Source organism: Lithobates pipiens, unplaced genomic scaffold (genome assembly GCF_037356315.1).
Source record: "Lithobates pipiens isolate NorthernLeopardFrog02 unplaced genomic scaffold, aLitPip1_a1.2 Scaffold_19, whole genome shotgun sequence".
Classification (NCBI taxonomy): Eukaryota; Metazoa; Chordata; class Amphibia; order Anura; family Ranidae; genus Lithobates; species Lithobates pipiens.
Genome location: NW_027507764.1, coordinates 87,160,126 through 87,183,869, shown reverse-complemented (window position 1 = coordinate 87,183,869; position 23,744 = coordinate 87,160,126). Strand labels below are relative to the sequence as shown.

The window sequence follows — 23,744 nt, the reverse complement described above, 5'->3', positions numbered from 1 at the left end:
TTCACCAGAGCTTCACAGGTTGCCACTGGAGTCCTCTTCTACTCCTCCATGTCAATATTTTGTGTGGCCACCATCATTTTCCAGCACTGCCTTAACTCTCTTGGGCATGGAGTTCACCAGACATAGGTTGCCACTGGAGTACTCTTCTACTCCTCCATGTCAATATTTTGTGTGGCCACCATTATTTTCCAGCACTGCCTTAACCCTCTTGGACATTGACTTCACCAGAGCTTCACAGGTTGCCACTGGAGTACTCTTCTACTCCTCTATGTTAATATATTTTATGGCCACCATTATTTTCCAGCACTGCCTTAACCCTCTTGGGCATGGAGTTCACCAGAGCTTCACAGGTTTCCACTGAAGTACTTTTCTACTCCTCCATGTCCATATTTTGTGTGGCTGCCATTATTTTCCAGCACTGCCTTAACCCTCTTGGGCATGGAGTTTACCAGAGCTTCACAGGTTGCCACTGGAGTCCTCTTCCACTCCTCCATGACGACATCACGGAGCTGGTGGATGTTAGAGACTTTGAGCTCCTCCACCTTCCGTGTGAAGATGAACCACAGTTGCTCAATAAGGTTTAGGTCTGGAGACATGCTTGGCCAGTCCATCAACTTTACCCTCATCTTCTTTAGAAAGACAGTAGTCGTCTTGGAGGTGTGTTTGGGATCGTTATGTTGGAATACTGCCCTGCAGCAAATTTACACTGCTATACAAGCTGTACACTCACTACTTTATATTGTAGCAAAGTGTATTTTTTTCAGTCTTGTCACATGAAAAGATATAATAAAATATTTACAAAAATGTGAGATACTGTAATTGGCTTTTTTTGGGGGGGACAAGAATCTATAGTTTTAAAGGGATCCCTTCCCTAGAATTAGCTGCTTTATATACCAATAGAAGTAAGCAGGAGGCAGAAAGTTCATGCCACATTTTTAATAACAAATTATTTTATTGGCTCAAGCCAGCCATACACCAATAGAATTTTTTTATAATTTTTTGGAAGTTCTGAAAAATCACTCAATGATGACATTGTTGCATCAACTAATTTTGTTCAAAGGCCCTTAAAATGTTGTCAAGACCTACTACTTGAATGGCATAATAAACTAAAAATAAAGGTTTCTTTTGTGCCTAGAACATATGCATTATAATATGTACAAATTTTCCAAAATTAAAACCCACATTCACAGTTAAAATTTTGTTCATTTAAGAAAAATGTTCTATATTTTTTTTTTAATGGAATAACAATACAAACAATAGTTATTTTTGACAATCTAATATACTGCAAGCTTACCTGAAAAATCTCCTTTTGCTGTCTGTCTGTTGGCCATCTCTTTCCACAACATTCTGAATTCCCTGCATGCTTTGCAGCTTTTCCCTTTACTGTTTACTTTCAATGTTTTAAGGACTACTTATCCATTGTTACCTTGCTGCCTGCAAGTAGTGATTTTTGTACTGACTCCATCTCCTGAAACTCCTCCTTAGCACCTCTGTAGTGAAGGCAGTCTCTGTGAAATGTGTGTAGGGCTACCCCCGTGAGGACTACTTTTTGAATCTGTACCCCATTGGTTGCACTGATCTTTCAGGTCCTCCGACACCTCTGACACTCTGGGTTCAGACATTTTTAGCAGTAACCAAGACAATTGGAAGCACACACTCAACTCGGGTAAAATGGTTGAACTTTGTTTACTGAAGCAATAAAGACATAGAGTTTAAAGACAAGATGGGATGGGCAGTGAATGAGCTGCAACAGACTGAGTCTCACCCTTGTCAAAATATATGCAATACATACATACATACCTGATTTTTCTTATTATGTCTAATTGCTGCTGTAAAGGGGGTTACAAGTGGCTGATATTTTATATTGGGTACTTATATAGTGCCGACAATTTACGCAGTGCTTTACATATATATTTTACATTTACATCAGTCCCTGCCTTCAAGGAGATTACAATCTGAGTTCCCTAAATCACATTCATACATATGCATGCTAGTGACCATTTAGCCAGGAGCCAACTAACCTACCAGCATGTCTTTGGTGTGTGGGAGGAGACCGGAGTACCTGGAGGAACCCCACGCAAACACAGGGATAACATGCAAAATTCAGGCAGGTAGGGTAGTGCTATGGTTGAGATTGAAACTGAAGACCCTAGCATTACCAGATGGAAGTGCTAACCACTTAGCCACCGTGCCGCCCATCAAGACAGATTTAAAGTGTTACTAAACCCAGGACCCTGCATTCACTATATCTGGGCTCTCACAGTACACAGGACATGGAAATTGAATAATTTTAGTAAATTTAAACTGCTAAATACCCTTTCTCATCAGCAGTCTTGTGACATCTATCAGTGTCCAGCAGAGCACTAGTTAAAGTTTGTAGGAGGAGTTTTTATTCTCCCCTGACTGTCCTATGAGACTGATTGGCCCTGTGCACCCTCTCAAAAGAAAGGAAAACTCACTAGCAATACACACCAAACTGAGCATGTGCAGAGTGTCGCCAACGCTCTGTACTATCGGGATATATATTGGGGACAGTGGAAGAGGGGGAGGATCGGAGAAGACAGGCTTAAACAGCCTTTTTACACAATGCACAGAATTAACCCCTTGGGTTCCACAGTAAGTATAACAAGCATGTGTTACTGCATATACAGACTGATTTTACTGTTGTGGGTTTAATAAGACTTTAGGTCTTTACACTAGTACATTTATGAATGCATTTCATTATGTTTTAATAAATATATAACTCCAGTAATTATTGAATTTTTGCCTGGAACTTATACTTTTTCTGAAAGTACGTTAAGGCACCTCTAGGTGCATCTTCGGTTTGGCGTTCACGCCCTGACAGTCCCAGGCTGCTGGAACTTGTAGTTCCCAATAGTCAGAAAGCCACATGTAGCATATAGCAGTTGTAAATGTTCAGCTGGAATCTGGTTTTCCATGAATAAAAGTTCCTTGTGCTTCACATTTCTGATGGTATGCTCTGCTATAAAGCTACCTTTTTATTGATCTCTTTTAAGCGTATGTTTTTTACTGGGCTGCAAATGCATGATTGGCTGCTTGTGAATGCTAAGTATTTTCACACATCGTTCTTCTGCATCTTTTGGTTTGATGTGAGCATTGCAAAATTATATAGATGCAACTTTAAAAAGCGGCATGCAAAGAAATCACATGTGCTTGTAATATAAACATTTTACTGCTCTGCTTCCAGATTATTCTAAGTGGTATTCTTTTTTTTATGAATTTATGTTTTAGGGATAATTCACAGAAATGTTGGAACAAAAAATGAAAAAAAAAATATATATATATATATATATATATATATATATATATATATATATATATATAAATATATATATATATATATATTATAATAAATATTTGTGAGACATTCACTAGGCAGCAGAGGCATTACTTTGGTCTGGTGGTTAGAAGGAACAATTGTACTTACTACTCAAACCAGCCAATAAGGTTCTTCTTTTCCTATTTCTAGTATAGTATCTCTACCTGGAAACTCTCATCCCCAAAATCTTGAGGGTCCTTTTTGTCCTAAACTTTTGTAAATCTTTAAAGCCGATTTTGGCGTGTGTGTGAGTGTAAGATAGCAAAGGCTCGAAGGCTTAGCACCTGTTTTTCTAAATGGTTTGCTCCTGTTGACATTTCCCACCACTTCCTGTTACGTTTGACACCTGTCATTAGTACAGGGGAATATCTCCGGTGGGGTTACAAACAGCAATAAAACGCTTCCTCAGATTTTAATCCCATCCCCACTCTAAGTATATAGTTTTTGTTGCTGTCTCAAGTGATGGGTAACGCTTGTTGAATAAAATAAATCCTCCTTCAACTCTATACCACAAGCTAGGTGAATCCCCTTGCTGAGCTGTTTTCTGATAAGCTTTGGTGGTGGTTATCAAAATACCTGAACAGCACTTGCATCTGGTTGGATGCAACCGCTGTTCAGCTGGCAATTTGCCACTTCGTCTCTTTTTTTCTCTATTTTATTCAAAGGATTTTGGGTGGGAGAGACTGACAGACACCTAAGCAAATTGCAGCATACCGAAAAGGCAGGTCACCCATTGCCTTTTTTTTTTTTTTATAGTTATGTACATTCTTTTTTTCCAGGGCTTGTTGGCCCAGTCACTTGAATTCATGTTTTTTTTTCTTTTTAATCCCTCCTATCGGACAGGGCAAGTCCCAGCACTGCTCTCTACAGTGGTTTCCTGTGATTTAGGGTAGCTTGATGCACCCCTTAAGCCGCGTACACACGGGCGGACTGTCTGGCCAACTTAGTCCGTCGAAACACATTTCAGCAGACAGTCCGCTAGTGTATGGTCAGCGGACTTTTTCAGCGTGCAGTCTGGCGGACTAAGTATTTCGGAATTTCCGTAATATTGTCCGTCAGACTTTGGTTTCAGCGGACAATCCGCTCGTGAGTAGGCTAGTTGGATGGACTAAGTATGGCGCATGCTCAGAAAGGATTTACACGGCCAAAGGTTGCATTGCTGTGTATTGGACGTCCTATTTCTAGTCCCGTCGTACGTGCTGTACACGTCATCGCGCAAGCTTTCAACGGACTGTTTGTGCATCGTGTGTGGTCAAGTCCGTTCATTCGAAAGTAGGACGGACTGTCCGTCGGATTGTCTGACGGACTAAGTTGGCCATACAGTCCGCCCGTGTGTACGTGGCTTTAGAAGTGGGTTCATGACACCTGGGCACGTGAACATATGGGCTCCCAGGAAGGGGGTCAAGTACTTGAGATCTCTTAACCCAGAAAAGACTCAGTGCTGGACCTTGAAACAGTGAGCCTGTGAGCAACGTACCGTAATTTGCTTAAAAAATATGTTAAAATTATTTTTTTAATTATATCAAGCTGGAGTTGGCCTTTAATAATTTTGTTCAGGCCACAAAATGACTGTCCCGTTGTAATAAAAATGCAGATGTGTCTGCACATATGCACCTGGAAAGTATTCACATCGCTTCACGCGTTCAACATTTTGTTATGTTACAGCCTTATTCCAAAATGGGTTAAATTAATTATTTTCCTCAAAATTCTACAAAAAATAAGCCCATAATGGCAACGTGAAAGATGTTTGTTTGAAATCTTTGCAAATTTATTAAAAATAAAAAACTAGCTTGACACTCCTATTTTTGGGCAGTTTCTTCCATTCTACTTTGCAGGACCTCTCAAGCTCCATCAGGTTGGATGAGGAGTGTCAGTGCACAGCCATTTTCATTTCTCTCCAGAGATGTTCAATTGGGTTCAAGTCTGGGCTCTGGCTGGGCTACTCAAGGACATTTACAGATTTGTCCCGTAGCGACTCCTTAGTTATCTTGGCTGTGTGCTTAGGGTCGTTTTCCTATTGGAAGAAGAACCTTCGCCCCAGTCTGAGGTCCAGAGTGCACTGGAGCAGGTTTTCATCAAACATTTCTCTGTACATTGCTTCATTAATCTTTCCCTTGATCCTGACTAGTTTCCCAGTTGCTGCCGCTGAAAAACATTCCTACAGCATGATGCTGTCACCACCAAGCTTCCCTGTAGGGATGGTATTGGTCAGGTGCTGAGCGGTGCCTGGTTTCCTCAAAACATGACACTTGCCATTCAGGCCATAGAGTTCAATTTTTGTTTCATCAGACCAGAGAATTTTGTTTCTTATGATCTGAGAGTTCTTTAGGTGCCTTTTTGCAAACTCAAAGCAGGCTGTCTTGCGCCTTTTGCTTAGGAGTGGCTTCCGTCTGGCCACTCTTCCATACAGGCCTGATTGGTGGAATGCAGAGAAACGCTTTGTCAGAGTAACCATCGGGTTCTTGATCACCTCCCTGACTAAGGCCCTTCTCCCCTGATCGCTCAGTTTGGCTGGGCGGCCCGCTCTAGGAAGAGTCCTTGTAGTTCCAAACTTCTTCCATTTACGGATGATGGAGGCCACTGTGCATATTTTGGCTTTCAATGCTTCAGAATTTTTTTTTGTACCCTTCTCCAGATCTGTGCCTCAATTCTGTTTTCGAAAATCTACAGACAATTTCCTTGGACTTCAGTGTTTGGTTTGCACTGATAACTGTGAGACCCTATTTATTTTTAATAAATTAGAAAATATTTCAAACAAACTTCTTTCATGTTGTAATTATGGGGTATTGTTTATAGAATTTTGAGGAAAATAATGAATTTAATCAATTTTGGAATAGGGCTGTAGCATAACAAAATGCGGAAAAAGTGAAGAGCTGTGAATACTTTCCGGATTCAATGTATGTCTTCATAATTTGTGAACAATTGGAATTGCACAGTCGGTTCCAGTAGGATCTGCATGTGGAAATGAAGCTTTATTTTCCCATATATGTCAGTACTAGCAGTCAAGTGTTGACGGGGGGATAATTCCTGAGTAAATACTGTAATTGAACAACCTTCTGAAAATGTCTCTTTTTTTCTATGCTTTTTGTCTGCTGTTTCTCTTCTGTTTTCCTTTCTGGAGCGTGTTACTGACCTATCGTGCTTGCGGCTTGCCGTATTTTCCCAAACAAAATAAATATTGGATTAAGAGCCGCTTAGCTCCTTCTGCCTGAGCCAATTATGTTGTCCTTCTTTTCTCTGGCTCTGGGACAAAATAGAAGTGATTGGCATTTTGGGTTGTAATTACAATTAAAGTTGATTCTTTTTTTAAGGAATCGGCTGCCAACATTTTGGAAAGAGAATTGTTTTGTTTGAAGTTTTTTGGTTGGGTTCCCACTTTACAGAAGAAGTGAGCTAGTTCTATTCAACCTCCATGGTTGATACTGCAATACATTTATTTTGTTTGCCTAATCAAGTGAAACACTAGTTATATTAATAAGCAAGTTAATGATATGTCAAATATTGTTTTAAGAACCTTACGGCTGTGCAGAAAGTGATTCTGCAGAATTCAGATTAACGTTGTTGGGCTTCGGCACACACTATACTGTCCACTTCCTTTTTATTTTCACAATTTTTATGGAATTAATCATCGATCAAAATTATTTACTACAGATGTTTACCATATAAATAAAGTTCAGTGTACATTGTTTTATTCTCTACCTAATCATAGTCCTATAATATAATAGTAATCTTACTGAGCTATTCTTGATAAGATTATTTTAACCACTTAAGGACTGCCTCACGCCAATATACGTCGGCAGAATGGCACGGCTGGGCACAATCACGTACCGGTACGTGTCTCTTTAAGTGCCCAGCCGTGGGTCGGGAGTGCGCCACTGGCAGGGTGCTCCCAACCCAGTCCTGAGCTTTATGGCCGCGGGACCAGCGGGCCCAATCACCGCTGGTGTCCCGCGATCGGGTCACAGAGCTGAAGAACAAGGAGAGGTCTGTGTAAACAAAACCTCTCCCCGTGCTTCCTAGTGTGGCTGTCACGATCGTCTTTTCCCTTTTGTAGGGAAAGACGATCAGTGACGTCACAAGCCAGGCCAGACCCCCCTACAATAAAAAAAACACATAACGTCACACATAACCCCTACACTATAGAGAGACAAGTAAAGTTGCGCTATGGACTACACCCTAAGCAGGAAAAAATTATTTAAAAAATTGGTGAAAAATTGGTAGGAGCTGCCTCTACTTAAAAACCTCCATAGGGAGCCAGTCACATTCTCCTGCTATGCGAATTGGATGCAGGGAAACCGGCATCTAATTCACATAGGTGTAAATGGGGTCTCAAAGATCTGAATTTGATATTTATCCTGACCAGTATATTGGGTGTGTCAACTATTGTGTTGCTTATAATAGAAAAAAGAGCTTCCTATCCATAGATTTTTCACAGAATGGAAAAAGCGTTGATGCTCAATTGCTCATCTTCTCTACAAGAATGCGCCAAATTGAATCATGACAATTTTTTGTTCCTCAGACTTTAAACCAATTTCATCTGGTCTCACTTTATTACACAAAGTTACTGTTTTGTCTATATACTTCTTTTCTTAAATCTTTTTCCCCTCCAAACCTTATTATGTATCCTTAGATTAAATGTAGGAGTGTGTGGAAAACATATATAATTGAGATTCTTTGTTCAAATGACAAAATCATATTATGGAAGCAGGGCACGCACTGAATATAAGTCTATGCTTTTTTTTTTATTAATTAAGCTAAAATTTCGATTGAGAGAGCAGATAGCCACATAGAAACTGGAACTGCAAAATCTTTAGAAAAAGTGATTCATGCCAATTTTTGCTAACAAAATGTATCCAAAGCCAATTCCTTTTTTTTTTTATATAGGACCCTTGCCAGGTTGTTATTGCGGTCACCCACTGGGCAAATTCAACCTCTTTATTTGTCCTAGTGACCATTTAAGAACCAATTTATTTCTTTGCGTTCATGTCTTTACGTTTTTTTAACACGTGCTGTAAAGCTCATCTACATGCCTTCCATTAAAATGTATATAGAAAGAAAAGATGGTATTTTAAAGGTGCCAACACAAGTAAATAGAAGAATTAAAATTTTATTGTAAACATTGAAAAATAGTGACAATTTCATATAAAAACATCAAGAAATATCCATAAGGCTTTTACAATGAAGTTGCAGTAACTTCATCTCTACATGTTTCGCCAGACTATGGCTTATTCAGGAGACTTTACAAATACTGCATACAAAATCACTAAAGATTCAAAAACAATATGCTAATCAAAACAGACACAGAAATATGGTCAATACTTAAAGTACTTATACATATATGTTTTAAGCAGGGCACTAACTGCAATGAGAAATATTCACGAAAATGGTGCACATATTCATAGGTGATCTGGGGGGCACAATAGTTTAAACCCACGCTATAAAACGGATATTAGAATATTTCATGGAGATATTAGTGAGCCATGGGAGAATATGGATCATAAAACTTCCTGCCTAGGAGGGGAAGTAAATAATGAAATATAGCTTAATAACCAAATATAAACAAGCCAGCAAAGCATATGGATAATACCTACCACTATTGTGGAAAAATAGGAACCCACACAGATAGGCAAAATGGGATCATTAAAGTGTTACCAAACCCAGGAGCATGCATTCACTATATCTGTTCTCCCACATTACACAGAACATGGAAGTGCAATTATTTTAGTAAATATAAACTGCTAAATACCTTTTCTCATCAGCAATATATAGCAGTCTCGTGGCTTCTATCAGTTCCTAGTAAAGCTTGTAGAAGGAGTTTTCAAACCGCACTGAGCTGTCCTATTGGGATCCAGGATCCCTGACCCTCTGTCTGGACAGTGCTGATTGGCCCTGTGCTGATCACATACACCCTCCCAAGAAAAAAAAACCCCCACCAAACTGAGCATATGCAGCCTGACTCCAAAGGCTCTGTACTATCCAGTCGTGTTCTGGAGTCAGTGGAGCAAGAGGAGGATCTGTGCACACAGGATCAAACGGCTTTTTTTTTTTTTTTTTTACACAATGCAAAGGATGAACCCTCTTAGGTTCCACAGTGAGAATAACAAGCATGCTTTACTGCATATACACACTGATTTTACTGTTGTAGGTTTAGTAACACTTTTAAACCCACATCTCTTTAGTTGTAAAGCAGTGTGAAATTAGGCCACACAGTGACCAACAAAAAAAGACACTGCGCTGAAATACCAAAAAATGCAACACAGGTGCTTTGCTTTACTGCATTTGGATGTCATTTAAATTGAATGCCACTGCAAAGCAGTAGTGCATGTTACATGTGTTCCCATGCATTGTCATGACTCAGGAGTCTTATGCCCCCGTACACATAATCAGACTTTCCGACAACAAAACCGTGGAATTTTGTTTGAAGGTTGTTGGCTCCATCTTGTCTTGCATACACACGGACACACAAATGTTGGCCAACAATTACGAACGTAGTGACGTACAAGACATATGACGAGTTGAGAAAAATGAAGTTTAATAGCCAATGCGGCTCCTTCTGCTTGATTCCAATCATGAGTGAACTTTTGTGCGTCTGACTTGTGTACACACGATCGGAAATCCTGACAACAAAGTTTTGTTGGCGGAAAATTCGAGAACCTGCTGGCCAACATTGGTTGGCGGAAAGTCCGACAACAAATATTCAGTGGAGCATACACATGGTCAGACTTTCAGCCAACAAGCTCACATCCAACATTTGTTGCCGGAAAATCTGATCGTTTGTACGGGGGAAAAGAAAATCCTGAATTTTGGCTTGGTCTTGCATCATAAATAGAGGGGAAATCATCCAATGGTGGCATTTTTTTCTGGTAACCACTCCCGAAGAGAAAGCGATTTTGTCCTAATTTGTGGAGATTTCATTTTATTTCATGTTGTGTCTTCAGGACAGAAAATTAACAGAAAACTTGAGAAAAAAAAAAAAGATAACTTTTCAGTGGGGCACAGATGGCCAAATAAAGAAATTGGACTAGTTTTAAGCCTTCTTACTCTAGTCAAAATAGACAGACGTTTTGGCTTTATACTTTTAGGTGCTGAAAGTGTGATATTGCAGTGTATTTAGATTAATAATATATGGTAGTATTCTTCAGAGACAGTCAAAATATTGTAAATTATTATATAGTTTTAGGAGGCCCCTAGCAGGAAGTGAAACCTTCTTCAGGCAATGTCTGGCTTCTTTTGATTTAAAGCAGTAAATTAACCATTAACCATATTCAGGTACTGCAACTGTGTCATACGAGTTCATTCTTTAGTAACCCTCTCTCTTGTTCCTTTGTAGGCCTTGCTTTCAGTACATGACACAGTAGCTCAGAAGAGCTATGACCCAGTCCTTCCTCCCATGCCAGAAGACATTGATGATGATGAAGATTCAGTGAAAATTATTCGGCTTGTGAAGAACAGAGAACCTCTGGTGAGATATGCTAACTCTTTCTACATTTTATTTTAAAGCTCATTCCTCCAAGTGTCAGAATCATTGTCTGTGCTGCCCTCTTCAACCGGGTTCTTCTTTTCATTTTCAATCCTGTCCTGGAAAATAGATGTTGGTGGAACATTGAGGCTGGGTTCACACTTAATTCGGATACGGCTCACAGCAGGGGTCCGGTGCGTTCCTCTTCTCCATTTCAGGTCTGAATTTTTGCTTGAAGTTGGACCTGAAACAGAGCCAAAGACGCACAGGACCCCTGTACAATCAGCTGTACAGCCGCCCAGAGAGTTGTGAACCGGCTCCATTGAGAGCCGGTCACAATCTCTTGTCATGCAAATTGAATGCGGAAAAACCCACATCCAATTCGCATAAGTGTGAACCCAGCCTGAATCTGTTTCTACGAATCAGTTTGTTAAAAAGAAATTGCAAGTTTGTGTATATGTATGCATGTATATACACAGATATAAACCACCATCAGACCCTCTAGGCCAGCCTTTCTCAACCTTTTCAACACAGAGGAACCCTTGAAATAATTCTCCAGTCTCGAGGAACCCCTGCTAAAAATTTGAAATTTACAACTCATGATACATTAGTGTGATGGTCAGTGGGAGGAATGGTCCACACACTTGTGGTCATTGGGAAGAATTACCTCCTTACAGATAGCTAAAAAGATTAATGGTGTCAGTGGGAACTTATCTGAGAGGCAGAAATTGGCCTATCCTGAAGGAACCCCTAGCAACCTCTGGAGGAACCCTAGTTGAGAATCACTGCTCTAGGCGTTGAGATCCCACCCCCGACCCCTGTCCCGACCTCTTGCCACCATGGCACATACAGAGCACAGTGAGTTTATCTCAGACTGCACTTCAGCCTCTTTGTCATGGGACTTTGTCACATGAATGGGAACCGGAAGTGGGGATAGATTTCAGGACCTGGCATCAGCGCTGTCAGGACCTGGACTTGAACCTGGGACCTCAGCTGTGTCTGGTAATGAATCCTCTCTCTGAGCTATCTGAGATGCCGGACAGTGCCTTGTCAGATCCTTTAGACAACCCTGCCTTGTACCTTGATTTCAGCTGAACCTTGAACTCTTTGCTCCTCCCATGAACTTCCTGATATAAGCCATGTCTCTGCACTCCCTCCTTGACAGAATATTGTGCTACAGTATATCCAGCCTGTATCTCGCTCCTGTCTTCCCTGCTGCTGCTTATATTTGCCACTGCTCGTTTTCGACCCTTGGCTTGTTCCACGACTACGCTTCTGCCTGATCCCAACCTGCAACTACTCGTTACCGACCTTTTGGCTTGCTTACTGACCACGCTTCTGTTTGATCCTTACCTGTTCATCCGCTACTGAACCCCGGCTTGCTCACCTCCTGGTGGGGTGATCCTGAGGACCGCGACCTGGTACTAACATGCAGCTAAATCCATCTCCACCATCTGGAGCTCTGGTGAAAACCGGTTGGTACTTAGACTCCGCACCTCAGGTGAGCCTGTGTCATCTGCCAGGGTGAGTGCCTGTGTTCCTATCCTGCTGGTTAGTGGTAGTCCTGCAACTGCTATAGCAATTGGTCTTCGAGCCTGACCCCTGATTGTGACAAGCGCATTGGGTGGCTTAAGAGGTCCCCAGGAATTAGTGTAACCCTTTTGATGCCAGACCATTTAATAACAGATTTTCTAAAATGTGCATTTTTGAAAATGACCACCAAAATTATTACGTTTTTTCGATTTATGTAAAAAATACATTATAATCATTTTTATAATCCCCCTTTTTTGTAAAATAGAAAAGATGAGACTGTGTTGAGTAAATCGATATCAAACAAATCAGACCTCAAAATTGCATGTGCCCACAAAACAGAGGCTGCTTAAAATTTCACAGAAAATTTTGCATAGATGATACTTTAAAAACCTCTATAGCTTATCAGTTTAAAGTTAACTGTTCATATAGGTCTTAGAATTATTCCTCAAAGTCTGATGTGTGCGGCAGTGCCTTACATGTGTTGCACAATCAGCATTTACGTACATGTGTTCTAGGCGTGCATATTTTAGGTATGTGTGTACATATGGGGTCCTTCATTTTTATTTCCTTTTACAAGTGGTTGAGAGCCTCAGACATGTAATAATTACAAAGTATATCATTCTATAGAGTGTACTTACACTTAATGCTCTGAATTGAGATTAATTTCTGTCTGCTGCTTCATGGCTCTGCTATCTGAATGAGTCAATTCTGACAAGTTTTCCTGACACAAAAAGGTGACAGGGGTGGAATCTCCAGCACACAGCCTGTGACTGACAAGCCTCAGCTCTGTTTCTGTGTGAAGTGGGGTGTGTTCCTTCTTTCCAACAAACCAGCTCCCAGCTCTCCTCACTGAGTGTATCTTCAGCTCCCCACCGCCTGCTTTCTGAAAGTGCAAACAAGCTGTATAAATTCTGCACTTTGGATGGATGAAGAGAAGACTGTAGAAAAGCAGATACAACTTATGTAGGAGGATTTGTTTCATTTCTGTGTATCACCTGACGCCAGTCACTTCACTGGGTATATATAAGGGTTTACAACTTTCCTGATGGGGCTTATAAGACTGCCATGTGATAGCATTGTTCTTGTGACAGATCCTCTTTATAGAAACACATTATGGATCTACTAGACCCCTGATATCTCCCCTGCCCTAGTAATTTGAGTACAGACTCTACTTGATCTGCTGTTTACCTGGCCACACCTGCCATAATCTGACAGCTGTGAACCCAGAATTGCTCAGAGCAGAGCCCTTCCAGGTTCACATTACAGAGGCAATATCAGGTGTTGGATCTCTCCTCCAGGAGCACTGCTCACCATCCTGCCAAATTTTTTTATGGACCCACACTCTGCCACCCATAGAAGTGATCAGCGGGCTTTACAGCCACCCTGATTACTTGTAGTCAGGAGGTGACTGATAATAATGATTTAAAATATTTGCAGTCGTGAATTTGTTTTGCCTATGACTTAGTTTCATCACATGGCGTGTGGTACATGTGATAATGGCATTGTGATTTATGATATTTGGCTGGACTTGGCCTTCTTAGTAAGAAGGTGAAATCAACATCTGAAATAAACATGGAAGAGGCTTTTCTGGCTAACAAAGGTAATGATTATATAATAATTTTTTATAATATTTTGAGATATATGTCTTTAACCAATACGCAGAACATGAAAGAAATCACCCATCCAAGAGTCACCTAGTGTAAAGATATGTGAGAGTTTGAGATCCTCAGATTGAGGTTAGCCGCACGGTTGTTTAACTAGTTGCCAGCCAGGGGAGATAGAAAAGGGGGGGGGGGGGGCAAGCCCACATACACGATAGACACTTCAAGAAAAATGCTTAAAGCATTTGTTAACCCAAAGTAAATAAAAAAAATGGATCCTGCTCCTTTAAAGCATGTTATATGACACAGTGCTTGTCCTGTGTCATTTGGCCCCCTGTAACACCTAGAAAACGTGGCTAATCCTGCCAGTTTCTCCCCACCCCTCTGTAAACTGACCACAGTGAATCATGGCTTCTGAGACCAGACACTGTGGTCAGTTTACCTACCTCTGTTTACACCCCCTCCCCCCTCCTGCTGCTCTCATAACATTAACCTGTATACACCATCAGCACTTCCTCCTATTGTAGTGTCCCCCTCTGTGAATGATTTATAAATATAAATGTAAGTACCTCATTTAAGAGCTGAGATTGCGATCACATGACCAGCCAGCTCTCTCCTCCTCCCCCCCAGACTGACATCAGCAGAGGAATCTCAGCCCCTCCCACTGCATCTCTCAGAGGAGAAAAGGAGAAAGCTGGCCAGTCATGTGATCGCAATCTCGGCAGTGAAATAGGTATTTTCAGCATTTATTTTTTTAAATCACACACAGGGGGACACTACAAAAGGAGGCAGTGCTGATGGTGTATACAGGTTAGAGTGGCTTAACCACTTTAAAAAAGCGCCTTTCAGCCCCAGCAATGTTTTTTGATGGTGTCTTTTCATTACATTCACCCACTTTTCATTACATTTACTTGCCTTTGCTTGTAGCTTTTCTAAAATCCAACTCCAAGGTGTATGATTTCAATTCCAGACAATATTGTGTAACTATAACTTTTATTTTGTCTGATGTTATCTAGTCAGGGTTTAGCATAAACCTTTTTTTTCAGATTTCATTGTAATTTTTCTCACCCACACACCTACCAGGAGAGCTGGTTTGCTATGTTACCCCAAAACAGTAGCACTGGGTGCATGCACTTAGGTAGGCCCTTTCAGGTCCGCCTGTCAGTTCTTCAATCGGACCTGATCGGACAGGCCATTCATCCCTATGAACCGGTGTGAATTAATGGACTTGTGTCCGTCCCCTCCCGTCTAGGTGGATCAGATCGCAGGGCGGTTAGGTATAAATAGCGGAGTCTATTTACTCTGGACTGTTTATAGAGAAGATCGGGCTCTGTCCATGTCTGCTCTGCATAAACTTATCAGACACAGACCTGTCGCTCGCCTGCTCTGCTCTGATCAGCAGAGGATGAGCGGACAGATCCACAGTTGATCAAAAATGGAGTCCCCCCCCCGATGTTAAAGGCAACTTGTCACTGCAGGGTTCAAACTAAACCTTGCTGTAAAAGAAGATGTTGTATACTTACTTTTCCAATGGCCCATGTCTTCAAACCCTGCCGATTTGCTGATCTCCAGCCACTGCAGGTATCTAGCCTTTTCGGGAGTGTTGAATACCTGCAATCTCCCAAATCCCTGTTGGTTATTGATGCTGCCCATCACATTAAAACCAGTGGAAAGTTGCAGAAGGCGGTGGGTCAGTTCTCAACATTCAGAGGAAAAGTCAAGCCTTGCCTTTTTGCGTTTCCCAGGTTTTGAAGGTCTTACAGATCTGAAAAGTTATATGAATGTGGACAACTGCATATCCTTGATAACTACAGCTCAGGTGATTTTATGACGGGTTTACTGTTACACACTCCTATGAAAGTGTTTTTCTGGTACATATACTGTATTATCTCCCCTCCTGTATGATGTATCATGTCACATAAACACAAGGTACATAGATTTATTGTCCTACTGTAACTCACTTGTATTATTTAGTTAACAGAGTCATAAAATGAAGTGTCCGTGTCCTGTTTGTATCCCATTCAGCTGCATGATTGATAATGGTTATTGTAAAAACCTTTAGAATGCCTGCTGAGCAGAGTAGGTGTATTGTGCCGCAATATCTAGGACCAAAGCCTGCTCAGCCCTGGATAGTCATCAGCAGAAAGATGATAGCTGCTCGGGGATATCTGGAAAATGCAAAGAGCAAAAATCAGGAGTATGATGATATTCTCCGTGTGAACACATTTCCGCTCTCTAGTACTTGGCCTCCCAGTGATTCTCCCCATCTGCCTTCCAGCCAGGAAGGTGTTAAAGGAGAACCCCGGTCTTGTGAATAAGCAGCATACTGCTTCAAAGCATAGATGACAAGTAACAATTAACATGCACATGGCGATAACCTACCTGCCCTACTGGTTTTGTAGGAAAACCTATTACTTGAACATAAGAAATACTAAGCAAGTTACATGGTCTTAGTCCTGGATAAAAAAAAAAACACTCTTCATGCCTGTGCGTACTTTTCCTGTCGTTGATGTGAGCTGCACTGTACGTGACTGACAGGTACTATAATTAGATTAGTAGGATCTCCAGCAGCATTTCTGTGCACATAGCTGCTTCTGTGTACAGTAGTGGCTGCCAAACCAGCAAAGTTTAAAAAACAGGAGGTCCAAAATGGCAAAGGCAACTGAAAAAGCATCAAGAGGGGAAAATTAAGGCAATTATTATAAGTGTGGAAATAAAGAGTGCACAGAAATATGTGACAGATAGAAAAATGTAAAACTTGCTTGTGAAATAAATATGACTTGGAACAGATTGAATGCTCAGTTTAAAATGTATCTCAGGGCAAAGTAAAAAACATATTTGGTACATCTCTGTAATACATGCTTGTTTTCTCATGTTTTAAGCATTTAAAAGTACTGCAAACACAGAAAAATACCAGTTGAATTATGTAGAGATCCAGTATGCACCCTCCTAACTTCTTGTCTGAGCTAACAACACGTTGCCTTTGCTGAGCATGGATCCAATGCACCGTGAGCCCTTCCTGATGGACTACATATCTACACCTGTCTCCCCAACCCTCTCTGTCCCACTCCACACTGATTAAGTCACTGCCTACATTGCTTTACAATGGATTTCTTTCACAGCAAACAGTGCTGCTGCTGGACTCCTACCGGTAATAGTCCACCCAGACACTGTGTGTGGGTAAGGACTCTTGGTAGATGTAGTTCTGGGTACATGATTATGTCAGTAGGAACTGAGCAAAACAAAACCAGAGAAATTCCCAGGTCAACTTTCCGACCAGTCTGCGACCAACTTAATTATCCTGTCTAACAGTATACATTAAAAACAGGGGTTTAGTCTGCACACATTTTCTAACATATGCACAAGCTACAGAGCCGCGCCAAGGCACCCCGGTATTTTCTGTTGTCCTATCTCCGCAGTTGGAAGCACATGCATTATAATTGATAGTCAGAGGACTGGTGAGCCTGGAGGTAGCCCACCCCTCATTAAAGGCACAGGGGTGCACTGCACACCCAGCATATAGCACAATGGCAGCAAAGGTGTCCAGTGCACCCCCTCACCAATAGTTTAACAATACAAATGACCACTGCCCTCACCTCATGGATGGGAACAGCTTGGCAGCAGAGGTACCAAATCAGGAGATAGGGTTGGAGCCCGCTTTGTGCACTGGTCAAAATCGTTTGATGGAGTGGGATTATGGTGTGGGTTTGTTTTTCAGGGGTTGGGCTTGGCCCCTTAATTCCTGCAAAGGGAACTCTTAGAGTCTTGACAATGGGATGTGTGACGTCCATTATAGGCCCCGCAGGCTCCAGAAGACATGAATTACAATGCGGCCGCCACACCACATCCCGCTCGCACTCGGTTGGGTCGCTCTCCTCTCCTCCTCGGCTCCTCCTCTGAAGACTGACACCACGGCTGAGCTGAGGTAGGTCAGACAGTGTAGGTAGGTCAGTGTAGGTAGGTCACGGTCTAGCAAAATAAAAAAGCCTGTGTCATGTACACCACACCCCCCCCCCCCCCCCCCCCGTTTCCAGCCTTGCACTAGATAGGCAACAATGAGACAACCTCCAAAACAGGAATAGTTTTACAGGTGGAGGCCACTGCCATTTTTTTCACTAGTTTTGCATTTGGCTAGGGTCAGTGCCACTACTGGTAGCGTGAGGCGATGCCAGGACCCTATGGAGGTTTCACAAGCAGTCCAACTCCTCCAGGATGGCACATCAATACGTGCCGCTGCCAGAAAGTTTGCTGTGTCTCCCAGCACTCAAGAGCATGAAGGAGATTCCAGGAGACAGGCATTTACTCTAGGAGAGCTGGACAGGGCTGTGGAAGGTCCTTAACCCATCAGCAGGACCTGTATCTGCTTCTTTGTGCAAGGTAGAACAGGATGAGCACTGCCAGAGCCCTACAAAACGGCCTCCAGCAGGCCACTGGTGTGAATATCTCTGACCAGACAATCAGAAACAGACTAATGAGGGTGGTCTGAAAGCTCAAGATCCTCTAGTGGGCCCTGTGCTCACTGCCGGCACTGTGGAGCTTGATTGGCATTTGTTGTTGAACACCAGTATTTGCAAGTCCACCACTGGAGCCCTGTGCTTTTCACAGATGAGAGCAGGATCACCCTGAGCACATGTAACGGACATAAAGGGGTCTGGAGGAGCCATGGAAAAGTTTATGCTGCCTGCGACATCGTTCAGCATGAGCGGTTTGGTGGTCGATCAGTGATCGTTTGGGGAGGCATAGCCATGGAGGGACGAACAGACCTCTACAGGCTAGACAATGGCACCCTGACTGGTATTAGGATGGAAATCCTTGGACCCATTGTCAGACCCTACGCTGGTGCAGTGAGTCCTGGGTTCTTCTTGGTACACGATGCCCGGCCTAATGTCCCAAACATATGCAGCCAGTTCCTAAAGGATGAAGTAATTAATACCATTAAATGGCCCCCACGCTCGCCAGACTTAAATACAATAGAACACCTCTGGGACATTATGTTTTTGGTCCATTCAACGCTGCCAGGTTGTACTTCAGCCTGTTCAGGAGCTCAGTGATGCCCTGGTCCAGATCTGGAAGGAAATACCCCAGGACACCATCCGTCGTCTTATTAGGAGTATGCCCTTACATTGTCAGGCATACATACAATACAAGCACATGGGGGCCATACAAACTACTGAGTACCATTTTGAGTTGCTGTAATACAATTTTAGCAAAATTGACTAGCCTGCTGTATCATTATATTTTTTACTTTTATTTTCGAGTTGTCTTGGAATTCAGCCCTCTGTAGGTTGATAATTCTCATTTCCATCAAATGGTGGCATCCTTCTGTTCCCAACACATTACCCAGTCCATATCAGTATTGAGATCTTATGCGTTTTCAAAGTGTTTGTTAAATTTTTTTGAGTAGTGTGTAACATATAAATAAATAAATATATATATATATATAGAGAGAGAGATATGTAGATATAGATAGATCGATAGATATATAGATATTGTATATAGTAGCATTTAGCAAAAATGTTTAAAGTTCTCTGATCAATATCTAAATACAGAATAAACAGGCTGCATGCAATCTGTTCCTAGATCTACTCAGTACTGCCTTCTGTGCAACTCAATTTTTTTCAAACTACATTGTCTTTTTCGCAGCCTGCAGCAAAAATTGCAGGATTTGATCCCAGCGATGAACAGACATTTAAAATTAGGTGAAAAAAAATGACACTAATGATTGAAACACATATCTCTGGCCTCTTACTGTTAACCCGTGGCATTCTCCTGAGAGTTTTGCCCACACCAGCCCTATTAATTGCTGCTCTTATTTTATAGCTCAGCGAACATCCTGGAAATTTTATACGTGTTCTGTAGAATATTTGTTTTTGCGAGGAGGAAGTGAGAAGTGATGTCTGCGAAGTCACTTTTGGAGCAGCGTAATGCTGTACACAGAAGGGAGAATGCAGTGCCTCTGTGAGTCATACAGTGAGAGCTTGTCTCTAGATAGACATCTTTGGCGTCGGACAGCAAGAAACCAGCTCTGCTATTTACCGAGGAGAGATTTTTTCAGCTCCAGGGTATAGTTAAATGTTGTCTGTGCAGAAGCCACGCAAAGAGAAGTTTTGTGTTTAAGGTTATGAGGATTTTTTGTGTCCCTCATGCATTAAACCAGCACAGCCGTTCTCTGATAATTCATCACTGTAATTGGGTTTCCTCGCCAGAGGAAGCTAAACATGGAAAACATCAGTCGTGTTTTTGGAGAAAATGACTGAAAACACCGTTGGTCATTTCATTTTGAACATGTTCCCCTTGATTTCACCGAACCTACTTGGCCTTCATCACAACGCTAGCCAAAGCTGAAGGCTAGCTTTTGGCTACATTTAACCCTTTCATGACCAGATTGAATTGATTCCCAGACCAAATTTAGTAGCTTCAGTATGTCTTTGTTAACTTGATAATAAATCTATGGCTGTCTGTCTAAATGATTGTTACGTCCTGGTGGAGACCAAGTTGACAAGGGGTTTTCTTCTGCACCTTCTGTCCAGTAGCCCTAAAAGGGGGCAACAGGCAACATATAGATGTGGAGATGGTAGGAGTGCAGGTATCTACAGGCAGGTGGATGGAGAAATATAGAGCACCGGACAGGAACCAGACGCATGAATACTGGAGAACTAGACCAAGTGTCAGGAACAAGGACCAGCCATGGAACAGCTTGGCAGCAGAGGTACCAAATCAGGAGATAGGATTGGAGTTGGTAGTTCAAACCAAAGTTGGTAACAACTGGACACCAAATGTACAAATTCGGAAACTGTAGTCGAGAATTTAAGCTAAGATCCGTAACACCGAAGCAGCAGAGTTACCAATTAAGAAGACCTCATCGGGCCAAGAGTTCAAGCCAGGGTCAGACAGCAGAGATTCAAAGCAACAAGCAGTAAGTGGATTCAAGATGTAAGGCCAAAGTCACAGCAGATAGGAGCAGATCTAAAGACAAGTCATAGACGTCAATGCCGGTGCTGAGCGTGCACACATCAGGAGACGTGCACTAATGCACACTCAACAGCCACCCTAAGCACACGGCCATGCACTATATTATATGTGCATGCATGTGATTGCACTCGTTTTTTCATACTGGAACTAACTAGACCTTCCTTACAATGAGATTGACTTTATTGGGGACATATAAGGCTTTTATTTGGTATGCTTTTTTAATATGTGTGTTGTTTTACATTGTGGGCTGACAAATGGACAAAACAAAAAAAAAATGTATACACTATATTACCAAAAATATTGGGATGCCTGCCTTTACACGCACAAGAACTTGGCATCCCAGTCATAGTCTGTAGAATTCAGTATTCAGTTGGCCCACTCTTTGTAGCTATAACAGCTTCAACTCCTCTGGGAAGGCTATCTACAAGGTTTAGTAGTGTGTCTATGGGAATCTTTCAGAAGCGCATTTGTGAGGTCAGGCACTGATGTTGGATGAGCAGGTCTGGCTTGCAGTCTCTGCTCTAATTCATCCTAAAGGTTTTCTATTGGGTTGAGGTCAGGACTCTGTGCAGGCTAGTCAAGTTCCTCCACCCCAAACTTGCTAATCCGTGTCTTTATGAACCTTGTTTGTGCACTGGTCCAAATCATTTGGTGGAGGAGGGATTATGCCATATTGCCTGACCTCACAAATGTGCTTCTGGAAGAATGGTCAAACACTCTTAAACCTTGTTTACGGCCTTCCCAGAAGAGTTGTAGCTGTTATAGCTGAAAAGGGTGGGTCAACTCAATATTGAACCCTACGGACTTAGCCCTTGTACACACGGTCGGAGAATCTATCGGAATGTGTCCTATCGGACCGTGTCGTCGGATAATCCGACTGTGTGTGGTATGCATCGGACCCAATTTTCCAACATGTTGGAAATATTTCCCGACCAACTGGTTCGATCGGACATACTCCGTTCATGTGTAGAGAATTTTGATCGGACCAAGTGGCACGCATGCTCAGATCAAATTCCTACATCAAAGCTATTGGCTACTAGCCTGAATGTAGTCCCATCGTAACGAAATTTACGTCATCACGTTCTAAATGATCGGATTTTTCGACAACTTAGTCCGACCGTGTGTATGCAACAGTTTCGGACAAGATCCGACGGACAAAATCCGACGGATTTGGTTGTCGAAATCTCCGACCGTGTGTACAGGGGCTTAGACTGGGATGCCATTAAATTTCATGTGTGTGTAAAGGCAGGCATTCCAATACATTTGGTAATTTAGTTTATATGCACGAGCAATTGAGAGGTGAAGTAAAAGAAGAAAGTAATAGGGAAATGAGATTCTTCAATGACAATAACCCCCCCACGCTTTCCCTCTTTGTTCTTTTAAAAAACATACTACTAAATCAAAAGTTTAGATGACTTTGCTTAACTGCTAATTATTTAATATTTTATTTGAATATTTTGCTTATAATATGGTCGCACATCTTATTTTATTAGCAAATAATTTGCCAGTGACCCATTAAGACTATAAAAAAATGTGTATTTAAAATAAAATGTAACTTGTTTTGGCCAGTGTTTTTTTTAAGGGAAGTTGGTATATACTATAGCTGCACAATTAATTGTCAAGAATCGTTTTCACAATTCGCGATTCTGTCTATGCAACAAATTCTCTCTGCTCTTCTGAAGCCACAGCCATCAAAAGAAATTAAGAAAAAAAAAAACAGGCGGTCTGGCAAGAATATCAACATTCTTTAGCAGTGGAACGAAGTCTAAACATTGTAACAATTTGTCAATGGAATAGACTTTGTGTGTAAATGAAGAAATTTTAACCACTTAAACACTAAACCTTTTTCTGGCATTTGTTGGTTTCAAGTTAAAATCTTTTTTTTTTTTTGCTAGAAAATTACTTGGAACCCCCAAACATTATATATATATAAAATCTTTTTTTTTTTAGTAGAGACCCTAGAGAATAAAATGGTGGTTGTTGCAATATTTTATGTTGCACCGTAATTGCGCAGCGGTCTTTCAAATTCATTTTTTGGGGAAAAAATTACTTTAATGAATTTATATAAAAAAAAAAAAACTGAACCAGTTAGCACAATTTTTTTTGTATAATGTGAAAGATTTTACGGTGAATCGATCTTTTTATTCCAAGCAAAAAAATTGTGATTCTCATTTTGGCCAGAATCGTGCAGCTCTAATATACACTGATTATTTGCTTGAAATGTGTTATTAAATAAGCCTTTAGATAAAATTTTATACCTTAGTACATTTTTGTGTTATGTTAGTCTGTTTATAAGTGGTTGTAATAATCTGTTCTATTATGTAAATGTTGTTCTCTGTTTTTTTGTTTGCTTTTTTGTGAGAGAATTTTGCGATATCTGGTTAACTTTGATAAAGGGCACTTTGTGTTGTCTGAAGCCGGTGTGCTGCCCTGGAACTCAAGTATACTGATCTAACCACCAGAGTCACTTTGGGAGTATTGGGTGGTTTCATGCTCCAGCCGCTACTAAAAGCTTCTGCTATTAATGTTGTTTGGACTGACTCAAGTTATATGTAACAAAATAGGGGACCTCCGTACCCAAGTCCCCAAATTGTGATTTTTTTTTTCTGCAGCTTGTGTTAAACTAAATTATACATTTTGAAATAATAATTGCTATGCTTTTCCAGCTGTTTATTTCCCTTATCCTAACAATTCCTTGCTGTCTTAGGGTGCTACAATAAAGAAAGACGAGAACACAGGAGCCATTGTTGTGGCCAGGATAATGCGAGGAGGAGCTGCTGACAGAAGTGGTGAGAGGCATGCAATGTAGAAGTATATAGAATATATGGACTTTGGAAGT

General features: G+C 41.3%; 1 protein-coding gene across 3 annotated transcripts in view; it reads left to right on the top strand.

The window, feature by feature from the left end:
• The window catches only part of MPP7 (MAGUK p55 scaffold protein 7), a 682,552-nt gene that overhangs the window by 445,270 nt on the left and 213,538 nt on the right, over positions 1 to 23,744 (top strand). For all 3 annotated transcript variants that reach the window (XM_077491041.1, XM_077491039.1, XM_077491040.1), the window contains 2 exons: positions 10,671 to 10,802; positions 23,613 to 23,694. In XM_077491041.1, the coding sequence (XP_077347167.1) occupies positions 10,671 to 10,802; positions 23,613 to 23,694 (214 nt within the window). The remainder of the gene's footprint in view (positions 1 to 10,670; positions 10,803 to 23,612; positions 23,695 to 23,744) is intronic.